Source organism: Aotus nancymaae, unplaced genomic scaffold, assembly GCF_030222135.1.
Source record: "Aotus nancymaae isolate 86718 unplaced genomic scaffold, 86718_ANA_hifiasm-v0.15.2.pri h1tg000063l, whole genome shotgun sequence".
Classification (NCBI taxonomy): Eukaryota; Metazoa; Chordata; class Mammalia; order Primates; family Aotidae; genus Aotus; species Aotus nancymaae.
The window spans coordinates 665,688-686,577 of NW_026988477.1; the positions used below are offsets into that span (position 1 = coordinate 665,688).

Genomic DNA, 20,890 nt, shown 5'->3' on the forward strand with positions numbered 1-20,890 from the left:
GCTGCTGTGTACTGACTCAAAGCATCCTCCTGTAGAAATCACTGGAAGCTGCCAGCAGGTGGCTGTACACCCTGACAACTCTTTACTGTGCTGACTCAAAGCATCCTCCCGTAGAATTCCTTGGAAGTAGCCTGCCCCTATTAAAAGTGTTGCACACTGCACCCTCTTCACTGCGCACGGCCCACCTCCTAGCCTAGGTGACCTAATGGGGGTGGACCCCTTGTTTACTGCTTACATGACTGTCTTGAGCCTATCACTATCCTTAAGATGACCCCACTCACTACCCTGCCCGCTAACCTATACCCAATAAATACAGACGCTCCTGGACGTTCACGGCCTCGCCTGTCTCCGCTTGTAAGTGGTGAGGCCCCCTGAGCCCAGCTGCACTTTCTTTGTCCTTTGGTGTCCTGTTTTTTATTTCTCGGATCCTGCGCCTCAGGACAGCGATAGGGGACACCCCACGACCCTGCAGGGCTGGACCCTACAGGAACAAACTGTGTGTGTTACATCTAACTCTTGCTGTGAAGGCTCTCACCTCTCTGGGAGGAACTCTGGTTGAAATGCAGGCCACTACCTGTCAAATCCTCAGCATTTACTAATATGATATATAGGTGACTAGAAGCAAAATACATGCACTTTTATCCCTTTATTTGTTATTTTCTGATGATACAACACAACATGCTAATATAGTATTGTGACAAATCTTCCTAGGCCGCGCGCAGTGGCTCACACCTGTAGTCCCAGCATTTTGGGAGGCGGAGGCGGTGGATCACTTGAGCCCATGAGTGGATCACTTGAGACCAGTCTGGGCAGCACAGTGAGACCCCATCTCTAGATCTTTGTTCCTTGGGTGCATAATTCGGGGGATGAACCGACACCAGTGTTGTCACCCGGCACAATCTGCCTTGTAAATTCTTTCTCCTGCACGCTGAGTAATGTGTTCTTGCCCTTGGCAGGTCCCCAGAACCTTCTGGCTGGGAAGAGTCTGCATGGGAACTCTGCCTAGGTCTCTGCACTGGAATCTGTCCTGTCGCACACTCTGCCATGACCTGAGGTCAAAAAACAAACACCGCAGAGCTGGCAAAGGCCTTTAATAGCAATGAGATGAGGGCAGGCCGCCCTCCCCGGGAATGCCTCCAGCTCGCAGCCCCCGCCCCGGCTAGCGCAGGAAGTTCCTGGGGTACAGCTGGAAGAGCTTGCCCTCCTGTGTGGGCTCGAAGCCGTACTGTTCAAGGCTGTCAGGGTCGAAGGCACCGTCTCTGAAGTCCTTTTCGATGGCAGGCGCCACGGCTTCGTCGAAGAGCTGCGCGGCCGTCAGGGGCGTATCCTCGCCCGCAGGCGCGCGGTAGTTCACGTAGGGCTTGAGCTTGAAGCCGGTCAGATCCGGGACGACGAACTCCGGGACCATCTCCTTGATCTGCACGAACCTCCAGCCGGCGGTGAGGAAGCCGGTGTACTTGGCGCCCCGGCCCTTGCGGCCCCTGAAGCTCCGCGGGCCCCGCTTGCTCGTCCACTTGCTCATCCGGTCCGCGCCCCGGACCAGGCAGCGCGCCGCTGCGGCCAGGACGCCCATGCCGCGCCCTGCGGGAGGAGACAGCGGGGAGTCGCGGCCCTGGGAACCCGGCCGGCCCTGCCCCCGGCCGCGCGCGGCGCCCGCTCCCATCCGACAGACCCACCTGGACCGGCGATCCCTCACGCGCTCCACGCGGCCCCGCAGCGGCTCTGGCCGCGACCCAGCTTCGACCTCGCTCCGCTTCCGGCCACCGCGTCGCAGCAAGAGCGGCTCCGATTGGCCACGGCCGCCGCGTCCAATAAGCGGCCTCAGTCTGGGAGGAGGCGTGGCCGGGGGACTCGGCCAATGCGGGGAGCCCGCGGGGTGGCGCAGGGCGAGGTGGCCACTGGCGCACGGAGAGGGGCGGGGCGTCGGGGCCCGGGAAGAGGAAGGCGGGGCGGAGCGCGCGGGGCGGGGCGAGGCGCCGGGGCTGGTCTGGGCGTTGGCTCGCGGGTGAGTGGCCGCCCTCAACGCCGCGGTCCCTGGCGTCCCCATCGCCCGCCACTGCCGGGGTTCGTCCGCCTGGTGGCCGGCGGTGCCCCGGGAGCCCGGTCCCCCTGAGGCCCTGAGGTGGTCGTCAGGAGGTCGCGGAGGACGCGGGCGCTGGACCCGAGACGGATCCTCTGAGCGGAGCCGGCAGCCGCGCGGGGAAAGCCCGGGACCTTTAGCCCGGCAGTGGTGTGGGAGGACTCGAGCCCTCGCGGTCCCCAAATTAATCAGTAATTTTGGACCCAGCACGTCCGGTTTGCGCGCTGACCCCGCCGGCCCGGTCACCCTCGCAGGCGGCCTTCCACCTGCCCACTCGGAAGTCGCCCCCCAGCTGCACCCCCACACCCCGGACCCACCCCCTTCCCAGCTGCACCCCCACACCCCGACCCACTCCCTCCCCAGTCGCACCCTTCACCCCGATCCACTCCCCAGCCGCACCCCTACACCCCGACCCCCTCCGTCCCCAGCCGCACCCTTCACCCCATCCACTCCCCAGCTGCACCCCCACACCCCGATCCACCCCCTCCCCAGCTGCACCCCTACACCCCGGATCCAACCCCTCCCCAGCTGCACCCTTCACCCCGACCCACTCCCTCCCCAGCCGCACCCCTATACCCCGATCCACCCCCTCCCCAGCTGCACCCCTACACCCCGGATCCAACCCCTCCCCAGCTGCACCCTTCACCCCGACCCACTCCCTCCCCAGCCGCACCCCTATACCCCGATCCACCCCCTCCCCAGCTGCACCCCTACACCCCGGATCCAACCCCTCCCCAGCTGCACCCTTCACCCCGACCCACTCCCTCCCCAGCTGCACCCCTACACCCCGATCCACCCCCTCCCCAGCTGCACCCCCACACCCCGACCCACTCCCTCCCCAGCTGCACCCCCGCACCCTGGATCCAACCCCTCCCCAGCCGCACCCCTACACCCCGACCCACTCCCTCCCCAGCCGCACCCTTCACCCCGATCCACTCCCCAGCCGCACCCCTACACCCCGGATCCAACCCCTCCCCAGCTGCACCCTACACCCCGATCCATCCCCTCCCCACCCGCACCCCCACACCCCGATCCATCCGCTCCCCAGCTGCACCCCTACACCCTGATCCATCCGCTCCCCAGCTGCACCCTCACACTGCGATCCACTCCCTCCCCAGCTGCACCCCTACACCCTGGATCCAACCCCTCCCCAGCTGCACCCCCACAGCCCGATCCACCCCCTCCCCAGCTGCACCCCCACAGCCCGGACCCACCCCCTTCCCAGCTGCACCCCCACACCCCGATCCACCCCCTCCCCAACCGCACCCCCCACACCCCAGATCCACCCCCTCCCCAGCCCCACCTCACACCTGGGATCCACCCCCTCCCCAGCAGCAGCCCCACATCCCGGATTTACCCCTCACCAACTGCACCCCCTCCCCAACTGCACCCCCTCCCCTTTGCTGTCTGCACACCCTGATCCACCCCATCCCAGCTGCACCCCTACACCCTGGTCCACTCTTCCCAGCTGCACTTACAAACCTCATATCCACCTCCTCCCCAGCTTCACCCCCTACCCAGGTACATCCTCACCCCCAGCAGCACCTCCCCTCACGCGGGCGCTTCTCTAGGAGGCTGCTCACATCCCAGCCGCACTGGGCCCAGCTGCCCCTGACCTGCTTGGAGCTGTCCCATCTGGCTGCCGTTCTGAGTTCCGGGACAGCCACGTGAGGGCTGTTTACAGAGGGAAGGAAGTGGCTCCGCAGACCAGAGGACAGACACATCTCAAAAGACAGCTTCTCTACAGACTTTTTCAGCAGGATTTTCCTTTCAGTGAAACATAATTTGACTTGAAAAGGAACCCAGGGCAAAGTCTGAGACCACAGCTGTCTTGGTGTGAGCGCAAGCCGGTAGAGGCGGGCCTTTGTGTGCCTCAGGCTGTCTGCCTTTCACCCCTGACTGTTCTGTTTTTAGCCATGGAGGAAGAGAAAGATGTCGGCCCAGAGGTACGTAAGCTAGGGGGCCAGATCGCTGGACTTCCCAGTTGTGGGGCATTTCTGGACCAAGAGAACGGTCCTCTTGACGTCTGCTCTGCTGAGCTCTTTTGCCCTGTGGCTTCTTGGAGCCTGAGGACTGTGGGAGCTGTGGTTCTGGCCCCTCTCTGCCGCCTGTCACAGCTGCCAGGCTTGTTAGCTAGTGGTGGCCCGTGGGCACTGCCTGAGGCCTTGTCTTTTCTTCCCCTGAGGTCACAATTGCTCCTTCCAGTTTCCCCTTAGAACTTTGCCTGCTGGTTTTGTTTAAAATCATTTTCTTAGTCAAACATCTGTAGCCACATCACAAAGGCCTTTATTCCTAAACTGGAAAACTAGATCCATTAAAGCAGCAGTGAAAAGCTAGAAAAGGCTGAGATGCCCCACCTCAGGAGAGCAGGCGTGTGACTGGGTCCTGGGCCGCCGTGGGAGGGCGGGCGTGTGACTGGGTCCTGGGCCGCCGTGAGAGGGCGGGCGTGTGACTGGGTCCTGGGCCGCCGTGGGAGGGCCTTCCTTGGATCCTGTCTCAGAAGCAGTTGCTGAGCTCAGAGGGACTCACTTCGTGTCCTTAAGTGAAGGACATGGTCTCAGGTGCTTCTGTGCACCCCGCCTGATTGAGGGCGAGCGCAGGGGCGCCCCTGTCCTGAACACAAGCTCCCCGCGTTTACATTTGCCTCCTGAACCAAGTTCCGAGGGCTGAGCTTTCTGTGCACGTTCTCATTCTGTCTTGGTGCAGAATTGTGTCTTTGAAATGCATTTCTGAATGCCCTTCTGACCTCCCTGGGTTTCCTGGCACAGATGGCCTTATCTGAGTCCTGGCTCTCTGCAGCGGGTGGCCAGGGCGGTGGGAGGGGTGGGGCTGCTTTAGGCCTTGGCTCTTCTCTTTTTTCTTTTTCTTTTTTTTTTTTGAGATGGAGTCTCAAACTGTTGCCCAGGCTGGAGTGCAATGGTGTGATCTCAGCTCACTGTAACCTCTGCCTCCTGAGTTCACCAAGTCTCCTGCCTCAGCCTCCCAAGCAGCTGGGATTCCAGGCATACACCACTACACCTGGCTAATGTTTTGTATTTCTATTAGAGATGGGGTTTGGTTTCACTACTTTGGTCAGACTGGTCTCAAACTCCTGATCTTGTGATCCGCTCGCCTTGGCCCCCCAAAGTGCTGGGATTACAGGCGTGAGCCACGGCGCTCGGCCAGGCCTTGGGTCTTGTGTAGAAACTTGCAGGCTGAACAAATCCTATCCGGTTCCTGGGTCCTGGGCGGCAGGTGTGGATGCCAGCAGGAATGCAGAGAGCTGCCCATCTGGCTGGCGTCTTCTTGTTTTCTCTTTGACTTCTCTGGAAACCACCAGCGTCCTCTGCTGCTGCCCACTCACCATCCTGCCCTCACCCTCTCTTCCCTCCCTCCCTCCCTCCCTCCCACAGACCTGGGCTCAGAAGTCCAGTCCCCCCTCCCCGCCAGACAGCAGCACACGGAGACTTCTTGGCCTCTGCCTCCTTGCTTGGCGTGTAAACTGGTGTTGAATGTTCTCAGAATCCAAATGGCTCATTGAGCTCTGCTCCTCCTGGAGCTGAGAGGACACGGAGAGGGAGCCTTGGCCTTCCCCGTGGCCAGGCCTGCTCCCTGAGACCTGCATCCCAAGGACTGCATCGGCAGCATGCGATGTGTTAGTGATGCCCAGGGTGGCCGATGGCCCTGCCCAGCTGTGTCCCAGTGACCAAGGATGCCAGGTTGCCCTCTGAGTGCTTCATAGCAGGGGGTTCAGAGGGCCCCAGCACCCTGGGCAAGATCACTTCTTCCTGGAAGTCTCTGGGGCTGGTGACTTCTCCCCTCACTCCCAGCTCTTCTCCTGCTGCTCTGAGCAAGTCTGGGCTGGGAGGTCTGGCTGTGCCCGCCCATGCCCGCCTGACCCCGTGTTCTCTGCTGCAGGCTGGCTTCTGCCTGGGCACCACCCTGCACTCGTGGGGGCTGCAGTTCACAGAGGAAGGTTCGCCATCCACCATGGTAATCACCTCACGCTGCCCTGGGGCCAGCCCGGGGGGCTGTGGCCTTTTCTCACCTCTTCCCATCCCCAACCCCTGTTTCATTCCTGCTCAGGCCTGCGGTTGGGGCAGGGGCAGGCTCAGGGCTAGGGTTAGGGTTGCTGCATCGCTGACAGGGGCCCTGTCTCTACTCTCGGCAGCTGACGGGGATTGCGGTTGGAGCCCTCCTGGCCCTGGCCTTGGGTGGTGTCGTCATCCTTTTCATGCTCAGAAGGCTTAGCCGATTTCGTGAGTATCTTGGATCTGACGCTGGCCCGGGGGCTTGGGGGAAAGCATGGGTGTCTTGGGGTGTGTTTTGAGCTCCTGGGAGGGGTCCTCAAGCCCCTGGTGGCTTTGGCTAGAATCCGATGGCCTGTCTGGGCTCAGGCTGAGCACGTTGGGTCCAGGAAGCCAAGTCTGTTCAGAGTCCTGTCCTGAGCAAGGCTTCAGTGGGAAGTGGGGAGGGTCCCCCTCTGTTGGAGACAAGCCTGTCCCCCGGGCCCTGTTCCCTCATGCTGTCTGAGTATGGCCCGGTGCTGGCCAGAACGAGAATACGACTGTGGCACGCCTGCCCGTCCAGGACCAGGCCTCTGCCACGGCTCTACCTCAGGCCGCCCCTTCGCTCCCCTACAGGACAGGCGCAGCCCACTCCTCAGTACAGGTTCCGGAAGAGAGACAAAGTGATGTTTTACGGCCGGAAGATCATGAGGAAGGTAGCTGGTGTTCTGGGCCCCAGGCTGTGCACGGCTCCCCTGAGCAGGCCCCTGTGGGAGGGACCCCTCCTACTGTGGGCTCCCCAAGTCCGGGCAGGTCTTGGTGTGTGCTGCCCTCTCCCCGGCTCCACAGCTCTGCCACCAGGCTGAGGGTTTGGGGAACGGTATAAATCATCCTGAATGGTGTCTGCTTCCTCCAGCTGAACCCAACACGCTTTACCCAGAAATACCCCTCACCCTCTCAAACCTCAACTCCATCTGACCTGGAGGGGCAGCTCCGGGAAGGTCTGTGGTGGACAGGGGCTGGAGGGGCGGGAAGGTCCTGTCCGCCCCCAGAGCGGAGGTTTATTTTAACAAGAAATGTGAATGGAAAGCGCTTCCCAGGAATATCTCTGGGGACCGGTGGGTGCAGACGGCTTTGCGCTCCACCAGAGGTTCCTGACTCTGGTGCTGAGCTTGGGTCTCTGCCAGGCTGTGGGGTACGGGGCTGAGGACGGAGTCTAGCCCCTGGGAGTTGGGGGTCTAAGTTCCCTGGTTACCGGCATGTTTGCACTAGGCTGAAAGCTGTGTGGCTCACTTTCAGTGTCTGGGTGGTTCTGGAATCCAGACAAGATCCCTGGGTCGGGCTCAGGAATCTGAGTTTAGCAACCCCCACGCGGGAAGTAAGCAGCCGTGGTTTAACCCTTCCTGGTCTTTGGCCAGCTGGGCTGTCGGAGGCCTCACCTGGCTGCCTCCCTGCGCTCCTGAGGGACCCAGGAAGTGCTCAGCAGAGCACTCAGAAGCGTCACAGAAAACGCACAGACTGACCCCTTTAAAGCAGTCTGTATTACCTTTCTCTGGTTGCACAACTAATTTGTGTTCTTCATAGAAAATTTGAAAAACTCCAGCGGGGAGGGATGTGGGTATCCGTCTGTAGTGTGTGTCTTCTCATCAGTGGTAAGCGCTGTGAGAGGGCGGGTGAGTTAGGGCTGCCGTGGGCTGGGAGCAGAGTTGAGGTGGTCTGTTGAGTGTCGGCCATGACCGGCGGCCCTGCAGGGGACAGGGAAACGGAGGGCCTGGAGGAAAGGCGCAGTGAGGCGATGGCTCTGGACCGAGGGCAGCAGGCAGTGGTGCCGGAGCGAGGTGGCCTGTCAGTGTGCAGCGTAGGACCCAGGCCTCTGCTGTCCTGGTCAGTCACGCGGGCACTGCCTGGACAGGGGACGAAGACTGTTCCAGATAGGGGACAGAGTGGGCAGTGGCCCTGGGTCAGAGGGGAGGTGAGGGGTGGAAGATGGGTGGGGACAGTGGTGTATTTTTTTTTATTTGAGATGGAGTCTCGCTCTGTCGCCGGGCTGGAGTGCCGTGGCGTGATCTCGGCTCACTGCAACCTCCGCCTCCTGGGTTTAAGTGATTCTCTTGCCTCAGCCTCCTGAGTAGCTGGGACTACAGGCGTGTACCACCATGCCGAGCTAATTTTTGTATTTTTATTAGAGACAGGGTTTCACCATGTTGGCCAGGATGGTCTCGATCTCTTGACCTCGTGATCCGCCCACCTTGGCCTCCCAAAGTGCTGGGATTACAGGTGTGAGCCACCGCGCCCGGCCAACTGGTGCATTTTTATAGGAAGGGTCACGTTAACCAGCATGAAAGCCAATGATGGAGTGGCCGTCAGCCTTTGGGGCAGTGGGGCCGGCAGGTGCGAAGCCCTGGGCTCTGGAGGTTTGACTTTCAGGGACAGTGAGGACGATCCCAAGGACGCGTGGGGCTGGACGAAGCCCTGCCGTGTGGCTGCCAACATTCCCTCACAGGCCAGGCGGGGTGGGGAAATGGCACAGCCAGACCTGGGGAGCTGAAGTTGGGACTGCGGGAGGCCCACAGGCAGGTCCTGAGGACTGACCCCTGCGGCTGTGAGCTTCGGCCTCTCGGCTCACAGGGTCAGTGCCTGGGTGTTTCCCTCGGCTCTGCAGGTGACCACGCTCCCCAACACCCTTGTCGAGAACACTGCCCTGCCCCGGCAGCGGGCCAGGAAGAGGACCAAGGTGCTGTCTTTGGCCAAGAGGTACTGAGGGCCCTTCAGAGCACATCCTGCCCAGGGTGCCCCCGACGCTGCTGGCCTCCCCGACCCCGAGCTGCCTGGCGTATCGGCCGCTGACGCTGTGGCTTTTGAAATCGCCTGATCTGCTCGAGGCTAGTGTGTCTCTGCCTTGTAGGATTCTGCGTTTCAAGAAGGAATACCCGGCCCTGCAGCCCAAGGAGCCCCCGCCCTCCCTCCTGGAGGCCGACCTCACGGAGTTTGACGTGAAGAATTCTCACCTGCCGTCAGAAGTTCTGTACATGCTGAAAAACGTTCGGTAAGAGCGGGGACGGTCCAAGGGCCGCTGCAGCTCTGGGTCCTCCCCAGCTTCTCACTGGGGACTGACTCCAGCTTGGCTGTCCTGCGCGGGGGGATAATTTGCAAAGCCCATCCTGGGGCTGCCGGTGTCTGTGCCCCGTGGTGGGGCCTTGCGATCTGCTGGCACCTTCCCCAGGTCTTTCTTGCTCTGTTGAACGACTTCCCAGTGTTTCATCTTCAGTGATGAACCCAGAGCAAGAGTGAGAAGGGGTGGTGGATCCAAAGCCTTGAGCCTGGGTTCTGCTCTATGCCCCTGTCTTTCTGACTGGCCCTAGACTGCACTCCTTCCTTTCCCTGGCCAAGCTCACCCTCCTGGAGGCCACCTTTGCCTTCCTCCCGTGTGCATGTGGTTCAGGTTGATGGGTTGAAAAGTTCTCTGAGCTGATGGAAAACAGGCTCACGGGAATTTCGGGACTTTACAGTTGTGTTTGGCGGTGATGCCAGCGGCTTGTTGGTGGCCATGTGCTCTCGAGACTCCCTCGTAGGTCATCCTCCTCCCCTGGAAGGGCGTCCCGCCGCGCACTCTGGCTCGCCCTCCTCCCCTGGAAGGGCGTCCCACTGCGCACTCTGGCTCGCCCTCCTCCCCTGGAAGGGTGTCCCACTGCGCACTCTGGCTCTTTCAGGGTCCTGGGCCACTTTGAGAAGCCGCTGTTCCTGGAGCTTTGCAAACACATCGTCTTTGTGCAGCTGCAGGAGGGGGAACACGTCTTCCAGCCCCGGGAGCCCGACCCCAGCATCTGTGTGGTACAGGACGGGCGGCTGGAGGTCTGCATCCAGGATGCTGTGAGTCGCAGGGTGGGGGCGGGACTCTGTCTCAAGTCATAAAACGTTTCCCATTGAAAAGTTAGGCCGAATTTTGATTTTAATTTATTTGAGAAAACTCACCATTTTTATTTTTTATTACATTTTATTTATTTATTTAACAACAGGGTCTCACCCTGTCACCCAGGCTGGAGTGAGTGGTGCAGTCTCAGCTCACTGAAGCCTTCACCTCCGAGGCTCAAGCGATCCTCCTGCCTCAGCCTCACCTGTAGCTGGGATTACAGGTGTGTGTCACGATGGCCAGCTAACGTTAAAAATGTTTTTGTAGTAATCCCAGCTACTCAGGAGGCTGAGGCAGGAGAATTGCCTGAACCCAGGAGGCGGAGGTTGCGGTGAGCCGAGATCGCGCCATTGCACTCCAGCCTGGGTAACAAGAGCGAGACTCCGTCTCAAAAAAAAAAAAATGTTTTTGTAGAGATGGAGTCTCACTTTGTTGCCCAGGCCGGTCAACAATTCCTGGGCCCGAGCGATTCTGCCGTCTCGGCCTCTCAGAGCCCTGGGACTCCAGGCAGGAGCCGCTGGGCCTGGCACCCCTTTTAAATGTTTCTTCCAAGACCTTCGATGGTTTACTAGTAAGCCACCGCACTGATCTGCCGTGATCAGCCGAACCCTTGCTCTATTTTCAGGTTTCTAATAAAATTAAATTATTTTAATTTAATTAAGAAAATAATTAAGGGCAAAGTGGGAAGGTCGCCTGAGCCCATGGGTTGGAGACCAGCTTGGACAACATAGTGAGACCCCGTCTCTACAAAAAATAGAAATAGTTAGCCAGGCGTGATGGTAGCACCTGTGGTCCCAGCTACTTGGGGCTGAGGTGGGAGGGTCGCTTGAGTCTGGGAGGTCGAGGCTGCAGTGAGCTGTGTTCACACCACTGCACTGGTCCAGCCTGGGCAATAGAGCGAGACCCTGTCTCAGAATAAATAAATAAATAAACAAATAAATAAGGAGCGCAATAGCTGTTTCCTACCTCTGCTAAATCAAATCATACTCTTTGAATCGCTGCGGGGGCTTGGGGCTGGGCCAGACCCTGCCGCGGCCTCTTCCGCACCGTGCTGCTTTCCTGGAGGGTGGTGTTGCTTTGTCTGTCCGGGTAGTTTTCGGCCCACACCTCCCATTGCTTGTTCTTATTTAAAGCACACACTTAGCCAACCCTGGCCTCTGTGGTCATCCCCCTGACCTGCGGGGCTCCTGCCAGCTGTGGTCAGGGAGTGGACACCGACCCCATGACAGTCCCTGCCCTGCCCGTCGGGGTTTCTAGACCAGAAGTGCTGTCTGGGCAAACTGTTTGGTTCTCAGGCTTGTCGCTTAGTGTGTGGCTGGACTTGATGAGTTATTTGGAAGGAAAGGGGCTTGGTTCACCCATCTGGGGCAGTCGGAGCCAGTAACTCCTGGGAATGGGGCCACCCAGCTGGTGAAGCAGAGGCTTGTGTTGTAGCTCGTGTGGGCTGAGGAATGGAACCCGCATCCCTCTGGCCTTTGGACTAGATGGGAGGGCCTCATGGAGGGGACTGGGGTCAGATTTGGGCAACTTCGTAGAGAATTTTCCTGGGTCAGGCTGAGATGAAGTTCTTACATTGTTTGTTTTAAGACAGAGTTTCACTCTTGTCGCCCAGGCTGGAGTGCAGTGGTGCATTCTTGGTTCACTGCAACCTCCGCCTCCCGGGTTCAAGCGATTCTCCTGCCTCAGCCTCCCAAGTAGCTGGGACTGCAGGCGTGCGCTGCCATGCCTGGCTAAGTTTTTTGTATTTTCAGTAGAGACAGGATTTCTCCGTGTTGGTCAGGCTGGTCACGAACTCCTGACCTCAGATGATCCGCCCACCTCGGCCTCCCAAATTTCTTACATTGTTAAATCACCAAAATAGCATGGTTTCTTTTCTTTTTTTTGACCTAATGGGAAATTATATCAAAGTTCTGGAGTTTAGGCTGGTAGTAGCTGAACCGGTCCTTGGAGCCCTTACAGCTGGTTCAGCAAATGAGCAGGGTCTGGGAACTTGTGCCTCAGTCCCCGCAGTACGGACGCGTCGTGGGTGGAGAGCTGGGTCTCCTCCTCCTTCGTCGCCCCTTCCTCCCCCCTGCTTCTTGCCTGTTATTCCCCTGATGCCAGCAGGTCCATCTCTTCCCCTGCCCTCTGTCGAGGCACCCGCAGCCGGGATGGCGCCTCAGGGGGGCAGGCCTGTGGCCCCACTGCCCCGGGCTGGGCTGAGCCTCCGCCAGGCCCCGTGGTCGTGGCCCCGGACCTGACGGCACCCACTCTGCTCTCCAAGTGCAGGACGGCACCGAGGTGGTGGTGAAAGAAGTTCTGGCGGGAGACAGCGTCCACAGCCTGCTCAGCATCCTGGATATCATCACTGTGAGTCCCGCTGCCTGGGTCGGCCCTGGAGGCCTGGGTGCTCTGTGTTGCCTGGACAGCTGGCAGTGATCAAAGGCCAGTTCTCCACAGTGACCTGAGGGGAGCGGGGTTTGGTCCAGGAAGGTGGGAGGCAGGAGGAGGAGCTTCGTTCCGGCCACAGCGTGTTGAGTAGCTGGGCGTGTGGCTAAGGGTTCTGGTTGTCTCTTTAATGCCTGTTTTTGAGCTGGGTAATAGATGCATGTGGTTCCGCACTCAAAGGGCACAAAGCGTTGTGGGGGGAAACATTTCTCCTTTGCAGGCCCAAGGCCCTCCCGGGGGACCTGCTGCCGCATTTCCGGCAGTCCTGCTGGGCTCTTCCCTGCTGGCGCCATCCTTCTGTGGCTCCGAGTGTCTTGCTTTTCGTTATGCAGTGAATGTCTGCTGTGCCCATCCTTCCTTACACCAGAGGCTGGTCTGCGGGATTAATCTTTAGGGTGGACTTGCCTGGTCCCCCGGGATGCACACTTGTAATTCTGAAAGATGCTGTGAGCCCCTCGCTGGCGGGAGTGTCTGTGCCCAGCATGTGTGATGCCCACTCCCCACCCTCGCCAGCACAGTGTGCACTGATGTCCAGATTAAAAAATCATGTGTTGCCAGGCGCAGTGCTTCACGCCTGTCATCCCAGCACTTCGGGAGGCCGAAGTGGGCGGATCATGAGGTCAGGAGTTCGAGACCAGCCTGGCCAACATGGTGAAACCTCGTCTCTACTAAAACTACAAAAATTAGCTGGGCGTGGTGGCGGGTGCCTGTAATCCCAGCTACTCAGGAGGCTGAGGCAGGAGAATCGTCTGAACCCTGGAGGTGGAGGTTGCAGTGAGCCGATACTGCACCATTGCACTCCAGCCTGTGTCACCGGGCAACACTCTATTTCAATTAAAAAAAGAAATTACTTATCATGTTATCATATGATTTTTAACTTTTTATTATGAAACAGTTAAAAAATGTACAAAAATAGTAAAATCACCCATGTACCCAACATTAACTAGAAGTTTTTTTTAGGTAGGGTCTTGTTCTGTCGCCCAGGCAGTGGCACGATCTTTGCTCATTGCAACCTCTACCTCCTGGGCTCAAGCAGTCCTCTCACTTCACCTTCCCAAGTAGCTGGGACTGCAGGCATGCTCCACCACACCTGGCTAATTTTGTATTTTTTTGTAGAGATGAGGTTTTGCCATGTTGGACAGGCTGATCTTGAACTCCTGGGTTCAAGTGATCCGCCTATCTCAGCCTCCCAAAATGCTGGCATTACAGGCATGAGCCATCATGCCCAGCCATTAACTAGATTTTTTTTTTTTTTGGAGACAGGGTCTCACTCTGTTGCCCTGTCTGGAGTGCAGTGGCATGATCTCAGCTCACTGCAGCCTCTGTCTTCCGGGTTCAAGTGATTGTCCTGCCTCAGCCTCCTGAGTACCTGGAATTACAGGAATGTGCCATCACATCCAGCTAATTTTTGTATTTTTGGTAGAGACGGGGTTTCACCATGTTGGCCAGGCTGGTCTCAAACCCCTGATCTCAAGTCATCCACCCACCTCGGCCTCCCAAGGTGCTGGGATTACAGGCGTGAGCCACTGTGTTTGGCCCATTAAGTAGAATTTAATGTTTGTTTAATCTTGTTTTTCTTTGAGTAAAACCTACACGCAGCGAAACAAATCTTCAGTGTCCACTAGCTGACTTTCGTTAAATGACTAGCAGCTCAAAGGCAGTGTCTGATTTTAATCTGACTCCTTTCAGTAATACCTTTTGCCTTCGTTTTTAGCTGTGTATTGAGGTAACTTTTACCTCAGTTTCTTTAGCCTTCATTAGGATAGTTTTCCAGAGCTCACCAGAACCCTGGCTTGGATGCATTCAGGCAGAGCCAAGCGTCTGGGTCCTTGCATGCAGCCCTGCGATGGAGCCTGGGTGGTGTCCTCTGATCCCATCCTGTGTTCTTCTGCTTGGAAAGGATGTGACAAGCTCCAGCCAGATGTTTGGGTGTCCAGGGTGCTCACTCTGCTCCCAGCAGATGGGCATAGGTAGGCTTTGAGCTGTTTGGGGCCTGGCATGGAGGCATGGATGGCACCTTGGCATCTCATGCTCCCTGGGTCTTGTGTGTCTTCATGAGATGCTTGGCCTGTGCTGGGGTGGCCGCCTGCCTGGGGAGGGAGAAGATATCCACCTCCTTTGAGCAAGGCTGACCTGCCATTAGAAGGCTGGTGCTCATCTTTGAGGGAGCCACCAACATGGTTGGGGCAGCGTGGGGTCCCGGCCACCAGACCCCCCTCTGTGCGCCTCTTTGGGGCCTCGGTTAGCGTGTGTCTCTGGAGCTGTGGTGGGCTTCTCGGGAACTCCTGAAGGTGTAAGGCACTCGTGGGCCTGAGAAAAGCTGAGAAAGGACTAGAGGAGCTCTGGTCCACATGGATGTAAACCGGGGCTTCTGTACGCCCCCTACCTTGGCTGGTTCGTTTCTCTTTAAACAAAAATAGCTTCACTGGGGTAGAGGCTTTCTCTGTTATTTCTTGTTCATCTTGATCTTGGGACATTTGGGTTGGGCCTCCCTTATCACAGCATGGTGACGCCCGTGGCAGGAGAGGGGGCCTGTGTGCTGAGACCGGCCGGGTTTCTCTCAGCCGCTCTGATCCATCTGGTCTGCGTTGGCGTCAACACGGCCCCTGTCTCTCAGGGGTGGGAACTGGTCTTCCCTGAGTGTAGTGTGAGTAAAAAACAGGGGTGATATCTGAGATAAGTAATTCTGTATTATAATCAGTGGATCACCTGGAGTGACATCGTTTTTGCCTCGTCAAACTTTTGTATTTGTCATTTTAACAAAATTTAAATTCTTACAAAATAACATGGACAGATTCTATAACCATACTTAAAGTTGTATGAACAGCGGCCATCTGTCCCCTCACACCGAACATGCTTCGGTTCCTTCTGAGCAGCCTGCTTTTCTTGCTGTTTCCTGATTCATCCGTTTCAGACACTGACTTGCTTCGTGGTAGATGAGCCTGTGGCTCCGTGGATCACCCCCATGTCTCACGCTGCACTCCCACCCCCAGCGCTCGTGGGCAGCTGTTACTGCTTCATGGATACTGTTCACGGCTGAGCCATGTAGTGTACTGAGGTCCCCCATGCCTCACGCTGCACTCCCACCCCTGGCGCTCGTGGGCGGCTGTTACTGCTTCATGGATACTGTTCACGGCTGAGCCATGTAGTGTACTGAGGTCCCCTATGCCTCACGCTGCACTCCCACCCCCGGCGCTTGTGGGCGGCTGTTACTGCTTCATGGATACTATTCACAGCTGAGCCATGTAGTGTACTGAGGTTAAATTTCCTTTCTTACTGTTTCCTGATTCATCCGTTTCAGACACTGACTTGCTTTGTGGTAGATGAGCCTGTGGCTCCGTGGATTGCCCCCATGCCTCACGCTGCACTCCCACCCCCGGCGCTTGTGGGCGGCTGTTACTGCTTCATGGATACTGTTCACAGCTGGGCCATGTAGTGTACTGAGGTTAAATTTCCTTTCTTGCAACTTTCTGTTCTTCCTGGAATTAACAGTTGTGTTATTTTTTGACTGCTTGGTGTTTTTTCTGTGCACACATTACAGACTTAGGCCCTGAGCCAGTGGCTCCATGAGCAGCTCTTTTCTCTGGGAAGAGCCCTTCCCTGGAGCCCCCATCCTCTTGCCCAGTCTGACCCTCCCCAGGCCTGCTGTCCAGCTGCCATCCTGGGCCGCGCATCCTCCCCCGCGCAGGGCTCTCGCTGCTGCCTTCTTGGCGGGCTTGTGTTGCTGGAGTGAAGTGAATCCTCTGTTTACTTCCTGAGACAGGGTGCAAGGGAGGCGTATGTTTTGAAGTCTTAGAAATCTAGAATTGTCTTTATTCTACGCTACCTGTGCCTTTCTGTTGTACTGTCTTTCTTTTTCTTTTCTTTTTTTTTAATTGAGACAAAGTCTTGCTCTGTCGCCCAGCCTGGAGCTCACTGCAGCCTCCACCTCCCAGGTTTAAGCGATTCTCCTGCCTCAGCCTCCTGAGTAGCTGGGACTACAGGCACGTGCCACCACACCTGGCTAATTTTTTGTACTTTTAATAGAGATGGGTTTTCACCGTGTTGGCCAGGTTGGTCTCGATCTCCTGACCTTGTGATCCGCCCGCCTCGGCCTCCCACAGTGCTGGGATTACAGGCGTGGGGATTACAGGTGTGGGGATTACAGGCGTGGGGATTACAGGCGTGGGGATTACAGGTGTGGGCCACCGCACCCAGCCTTTTTGTTGTACTTTCTGGAAGATTTTTTCAACTTTAGTTTCCAAATCTTCCATTGAATTTTTAGTTTCTATCATAGTTTTCAAGAGTTTTTTCTTTTCTCTGAATATTCTTTTTAAAAAAGTATTTTGTTTTTATTTTTGTTTCGTTTTGTGTTTTGAGATAGAGTTTCGCTCTTGTGGCCCAGGCTGGAGTGCAGTGGCGCGATCTCGGCTCACTGCAACCTCCGCCTCCTGAGTTCAAGCGATTCTCCTGCCTCAGCCTCCCAAGTAGCTGGGATTACAGGCATGAGCCACCAGGCCCGGCTAATTTTGTATTTTTAGAGATGGGGTTTTGCCATGTTGGTCAGGCTGGTCTCGAACTCCTGACCTCAGGTGATCCGCCCACCTCAGCCTCCCAAAGTGTTGGGATTACAGGCATGAACCACCGTGCCTGGCCTTGTTTTTATTTTTTGATTTTAAAAGTTTTCTTGTTTTTACTCCATGGATAAAGTAGGACGAGGTTTTCTTTTGCTCCCTTCTCTTCTCTGTTTATTTTGTCTTCAGTCTTTCAGATCAGGGGCTCTTCTGCCTCCAGCAGTCAGTTTATGTGTGAGTGAAGTCCTTACTGAATACAGGTGTGCAAAACAGCATAGCTGCATCTCACAGAAATAAGGTAGAGCTCAAGAGGCCAGCAATGAAAAGCACACGCTGTGTAATTTCCCTCAACTGAGGCTCAGCTACCAGCTGCACTGCCACGTGAGGACAGAGGATGGCCGGCCAGCTTTCTCTGTAGAAGGCCAGAGCATGAAGATTTCAGCCTTATGGGCTGCATGGTCTGTCTTGCAGCTACTCAGTGCGGCCATCTAGTGTTCTAAAAAAAAACTTTCCTTTTTTTTTTTTTTTAAATGGAATCTTGTCTTGTCGCCCAGACTGGAGTGCAGTGGCACGATCTCAGCTCACTGCAACCTCTGCCTCCCAAGTTCAAGCGATTCTCCTGCCTCAGCTCCTGGAGTAGCTGGGACTACAGGCGTGCGCCACTGTGCCCAGCTAATTTTTATGTTTTTAGTAGAGATGGGGTTTCACCATGTTGGCCAGGCTGGTCTTGAACTCCTGACCTCATGATCCACCCACCTCAGCCTCCCAAAGTGCTGGGATTACAGGCGTGAACCACTGTGCCTGGCCAACTTTCTTTACAAAAATGTGCGGTTGGAAGGACTTGGCCCTGGGGCCTGTTTGCAGCTGGGGTAGAGGTCTGGTTGGTGGCTGCCTGTTAGGGGTTTGGGTTGGGTATTGACTTGGGGAGGCATAAGGTAATCTGGATTGCTGGAAACGTTCTGTACTGTGGGAAACACCCACCATGGGCACCGAGGAAGAAGAACTGTGCAGACCCCAGGCACAGTTAGCGCCTGAAGCATAGCTCACTGCTTACTATATGTAGCTAATATACATACTCACACTTAGTCCCAGATAATCTTTCTGTATAATCTTAGAGGTATTGTAGTCGGAGCTGTACTGACACATTTAGTGCTGATTTATAGAATCCTTCCATATAACCATATAGTAGTTTGTAGTAGGAGGAATGCCTAGAGCCGTCACAGAACAGAAGCCGTACATGGGAAAACAGCCAGGACCAGGATGAGAACCAAAGACCCAGGCGGTGGCGTCCCTGCCTGAAAGGGCACACGCTGTATGGCAGGCTTGGAGCAGGAGCCGCTCCTTCTGATAAAGGAGTTGTAGCACCTTGCATCCAGTTCCTGTGGAAAGTCGGCCTCAGGCCTGAGATCCTGGAAGTAACCGAAGGAGAAGAACCCCTCTGGTGTGACCAGTCACGGCGGCTGTACACCCTGGCAGTCTTTTCTCACTTCTGTGCTAGCGCAAATCATCCTCCCATAAATATCTTTTTTTTTTTTTTGATAGAAAGAAAGAAAGAAAAAAAAAATGAAGAAGAGGAAGAAAAAGGAAGAGAGAGAGAGAGAGAATGGGAGTATTGCTTTCTTGCCCAGGCTAGAATGCAGTTTAGTAATGGGTATTGAAAACCTCTTTTATACCGATAATTATACTTGATGTAAACAGGAAGGAATAAGGGAAGAAAATAACAAACAAGCAGCCAACCAATATTTCATTTAAACCTATGAAATGCTATGCGATTACTGAGGAGTGATTTACTTCCAATTATGTAGTCACTTTTGGAGTAGGTGTGAGGTGGTAATGTATGTTTTATGTATTTGAAGTGGAGAGTTCTATAAATGTTTATTAAGTTTACTTGTTCCGGGTCTGAGTTCAAGTCCTGGATGTCCTTGTTAATTTTCTGTCTCGTTGATCTGTAAAATCATTAGCTCTTCTTGTTACATTGATCCTTTTGCCATTATGTAATGTCCTTCTTTGCCTCTTTTTCTCTTTGTTGCTTTAAAGTCTACTTTATCAGAGGCGAGAATTGCATCTCCTGCTTTTTGTTTATTTGTTTATTTTTACTGTCTGATTGGATGGTAAATCTTCCTCCTCTTTGTTTTGAGTCTTTGTGTATCGTTGCATGTGAGATGGGTCTGGATGCAGCATACCGATGGGTTTTGGCTTTTTATCCAATTAGAATATATATATAGGTTTAATACTGGCATTTGATGCTAGCTGGCTGTTTTGCCCATTAGTTAGTGTAAATTTTTCATTGTGTTAATGCTCTTTGCTTATTGATGTATTTTTGGAAAGGCTGATATTGGTTGTTCCTTTATATGTATAGTGCTTCTTTCAGAAGCTCTTGTAAAGCAGGCCTGGTGGTGGTGAAGTCTCTAAGTACTTGTTTGTTCACAAAAGATTTAATTTTTTCCTTCGATTATAAAGCTTAGTTTGGCTGGATAGGAAATTCTGGGTTGAAAGTTCTTTTCTTTAAGGATGTTAAATATTGGTCCCCACTCTTTTCTGGCTTGTAGGGTTTCTGCTGAGAGATCTGCTGTAAGTCTGATAGGCTTCCCTTTGTGGGTAACCTGACCTTTCTCTCTGGCTGCCCTTAGTATTTTCTCCTTCATTTCAACCCTAATAAATCTGGCAATTATGTGCCTTGGGGTTGGTCTTCTTGAAGAATATCTTTGTGGTGTTCTCGGTATTACCTGGAGTTGAATATTACCCTGCCTTGCCAGGTTGGGAAAGTTTTCCTGAATGATATCCTGAAGAGTATTTTCCACTTGGATTCATTCTCTTCGTCACATTCAGGTACACCTATCAAACGTAGATTAGGTCTTTTCACATAGTCCCATATTTCTTGGAGACTTTGCTCATTCCTTTTCATCCTTTTTTCTCCATTCTTGTCTTCTCGTTTCATTTCACTGAGCTGGTCCTCGACTTCTGATATCCTTTCTTCTGCTTGATCAATTCGACTGTTTAAACTTGTGCATGCTTCGTGAAGTTCTCGTGTTGTGTTTTTCAGCTCCGTCAATTCACTTATATTCTTCTCTAAATTGTCCATTCTCGTTAACATTTCGTCAAACCTTTTTTCAAGGTTCTTAGTTTCTTTGCATTGGGTTAGAACAAGTTCTTTTAATTCACAGAAGTTTCTTATCACCCACGTTTTGAAACCTGCTTCTGTTATCGGAACACACTCGTAATCTATTAAGCCTTGTTCCGTTACTGATGAGGAATTGTGATCCCCTGTAGAGGGAGAGGCATTCTGATTTTGAGTATTCTCTGCCTTTTTACGCTGGTTTCTTCCCTTCATTATATATTTATCCGTCTGTCGTCTTTGTAATTACCGACTTTCTAACTAGGTCTCTGAGCGGACGTCCAACTTGTTGATTCCCAGCGCCGAAATCTGAGCAATCCACTGTGCTGGCCAAAACAGCGGTGTTAAGATTGATGGTGCTTTTCTGCCCGGGAATCTCTGAACTCTGCACCAAAAACTGGCGTGCTAAGGCACCAGCAAAACCGCCGCGCCGGCCACAAGAGTCGCCCTGGTGACACGTGGGGCTCCTCTGCTGGGAATCTCCTGGTCCGTGAGCAACTAATATTCGTCTGAAAGTGTGGCGTCCTCTCGTTCTCTGCGCTTTCACTGGGAATTACGAGCCCGAGCTGCTAGTGATCAGCCATCTTGGATCCCTCTCCCCCATAAATATCTTAAGAGAAGAGCACAAGTCTGTCAGCTCCCACTGCATTGGCTTACAGTATCCTTCTATTAGAAATGTTTTGAAGTCTCCAGCCCCAGATAAGAAGTGTTGCACGTGACACCTGTTGCACACAGCCCACCTCCTTGCCTCGGTGACCTAATGGGGGTGGACCCCTTTTCTGTACATGACCCTCTACTACTGCGCACAGCACGGCCCCC

At 55.0% G+C, this 20,890-nt stretch overlaps 2 protein-coding genes across 5 annotated transcripts in view; one reads left to right on the plus strand and one right to left on the minus strand.

The window, feature by feature from the left end:
- Positions 1–631: 631 nt before the first annotated feature.
- MRPL41 (mitochondrial ribosomal protein L41) lies at positions 632–1,573 on the minus strand. Its single transcript, XM_012445271.3, has one exon. It carries the CDS (start codon positions 1,571–1,573, stop codon positions 1,160–1,162), a length of 414 nt encoding a protein of 137 aa, XP_012300694.2. The 3' UTR covers positions 632–1,159.
- A 1,858-nt stretch (positions 1,574–3,431) lies between these two features.
- The window catches only part of PNPLA7 (patatin like phospholipase domain containing 7), a 78,080-nt gene continuing 60,621 nt past the window's right edge, over positions 3,432–20,890 (plus strand). For 2 of the 4 annotated variants that reach the window (XM_012445201.3, XM_012445202.2), the window contains exons 1-8: positions 3,435–4,026; positions 5,978–6,052; positions 6,231–6,318; positions 6,703–6,782; positions 8,729–8,820; positions 8,972–9,112; positions 9,777–9,936; positions 12,245–12,325. In XM_012445201.3, coding sequence (XP_012300624.2) covers positions 3,997–4,026; positions 5,978–6,052; positions 6,231–6,318; positions 6,703–6,782; positions 8,729–8,820; positions 8,972–9,112; positions 9,777–9,936; positions 12,245–12,325 — 747 coding nt within the window. In that variant the 5' untranslated portion in view covers positions 3,435–3,996. Of the gene's footprint in view, positions 4,027–5,977; positions 6,053–6,230; positions 6,319–6,702; positions 6,783–8,728; positions 8,821–8,971; positions 9,113–9,776; positions 9,937–12,244; positions 12,326–20,890 lie in introns of all 4 variants that reach the window. The other 2 variants (XM_064366042.1, XM_012445203.3) reach the window with 2 other exon arrangements.

Excerpts from the sequence above, each read along its gene's own strand:
- MRPL41 (XM_012445271.3), bottom strand. The coding sequence starts at position 1,573 with ATGGGCGTCCTGGCCGCAGCGGCGCGCTGCCTGGTCCGGGGCGCGGAC.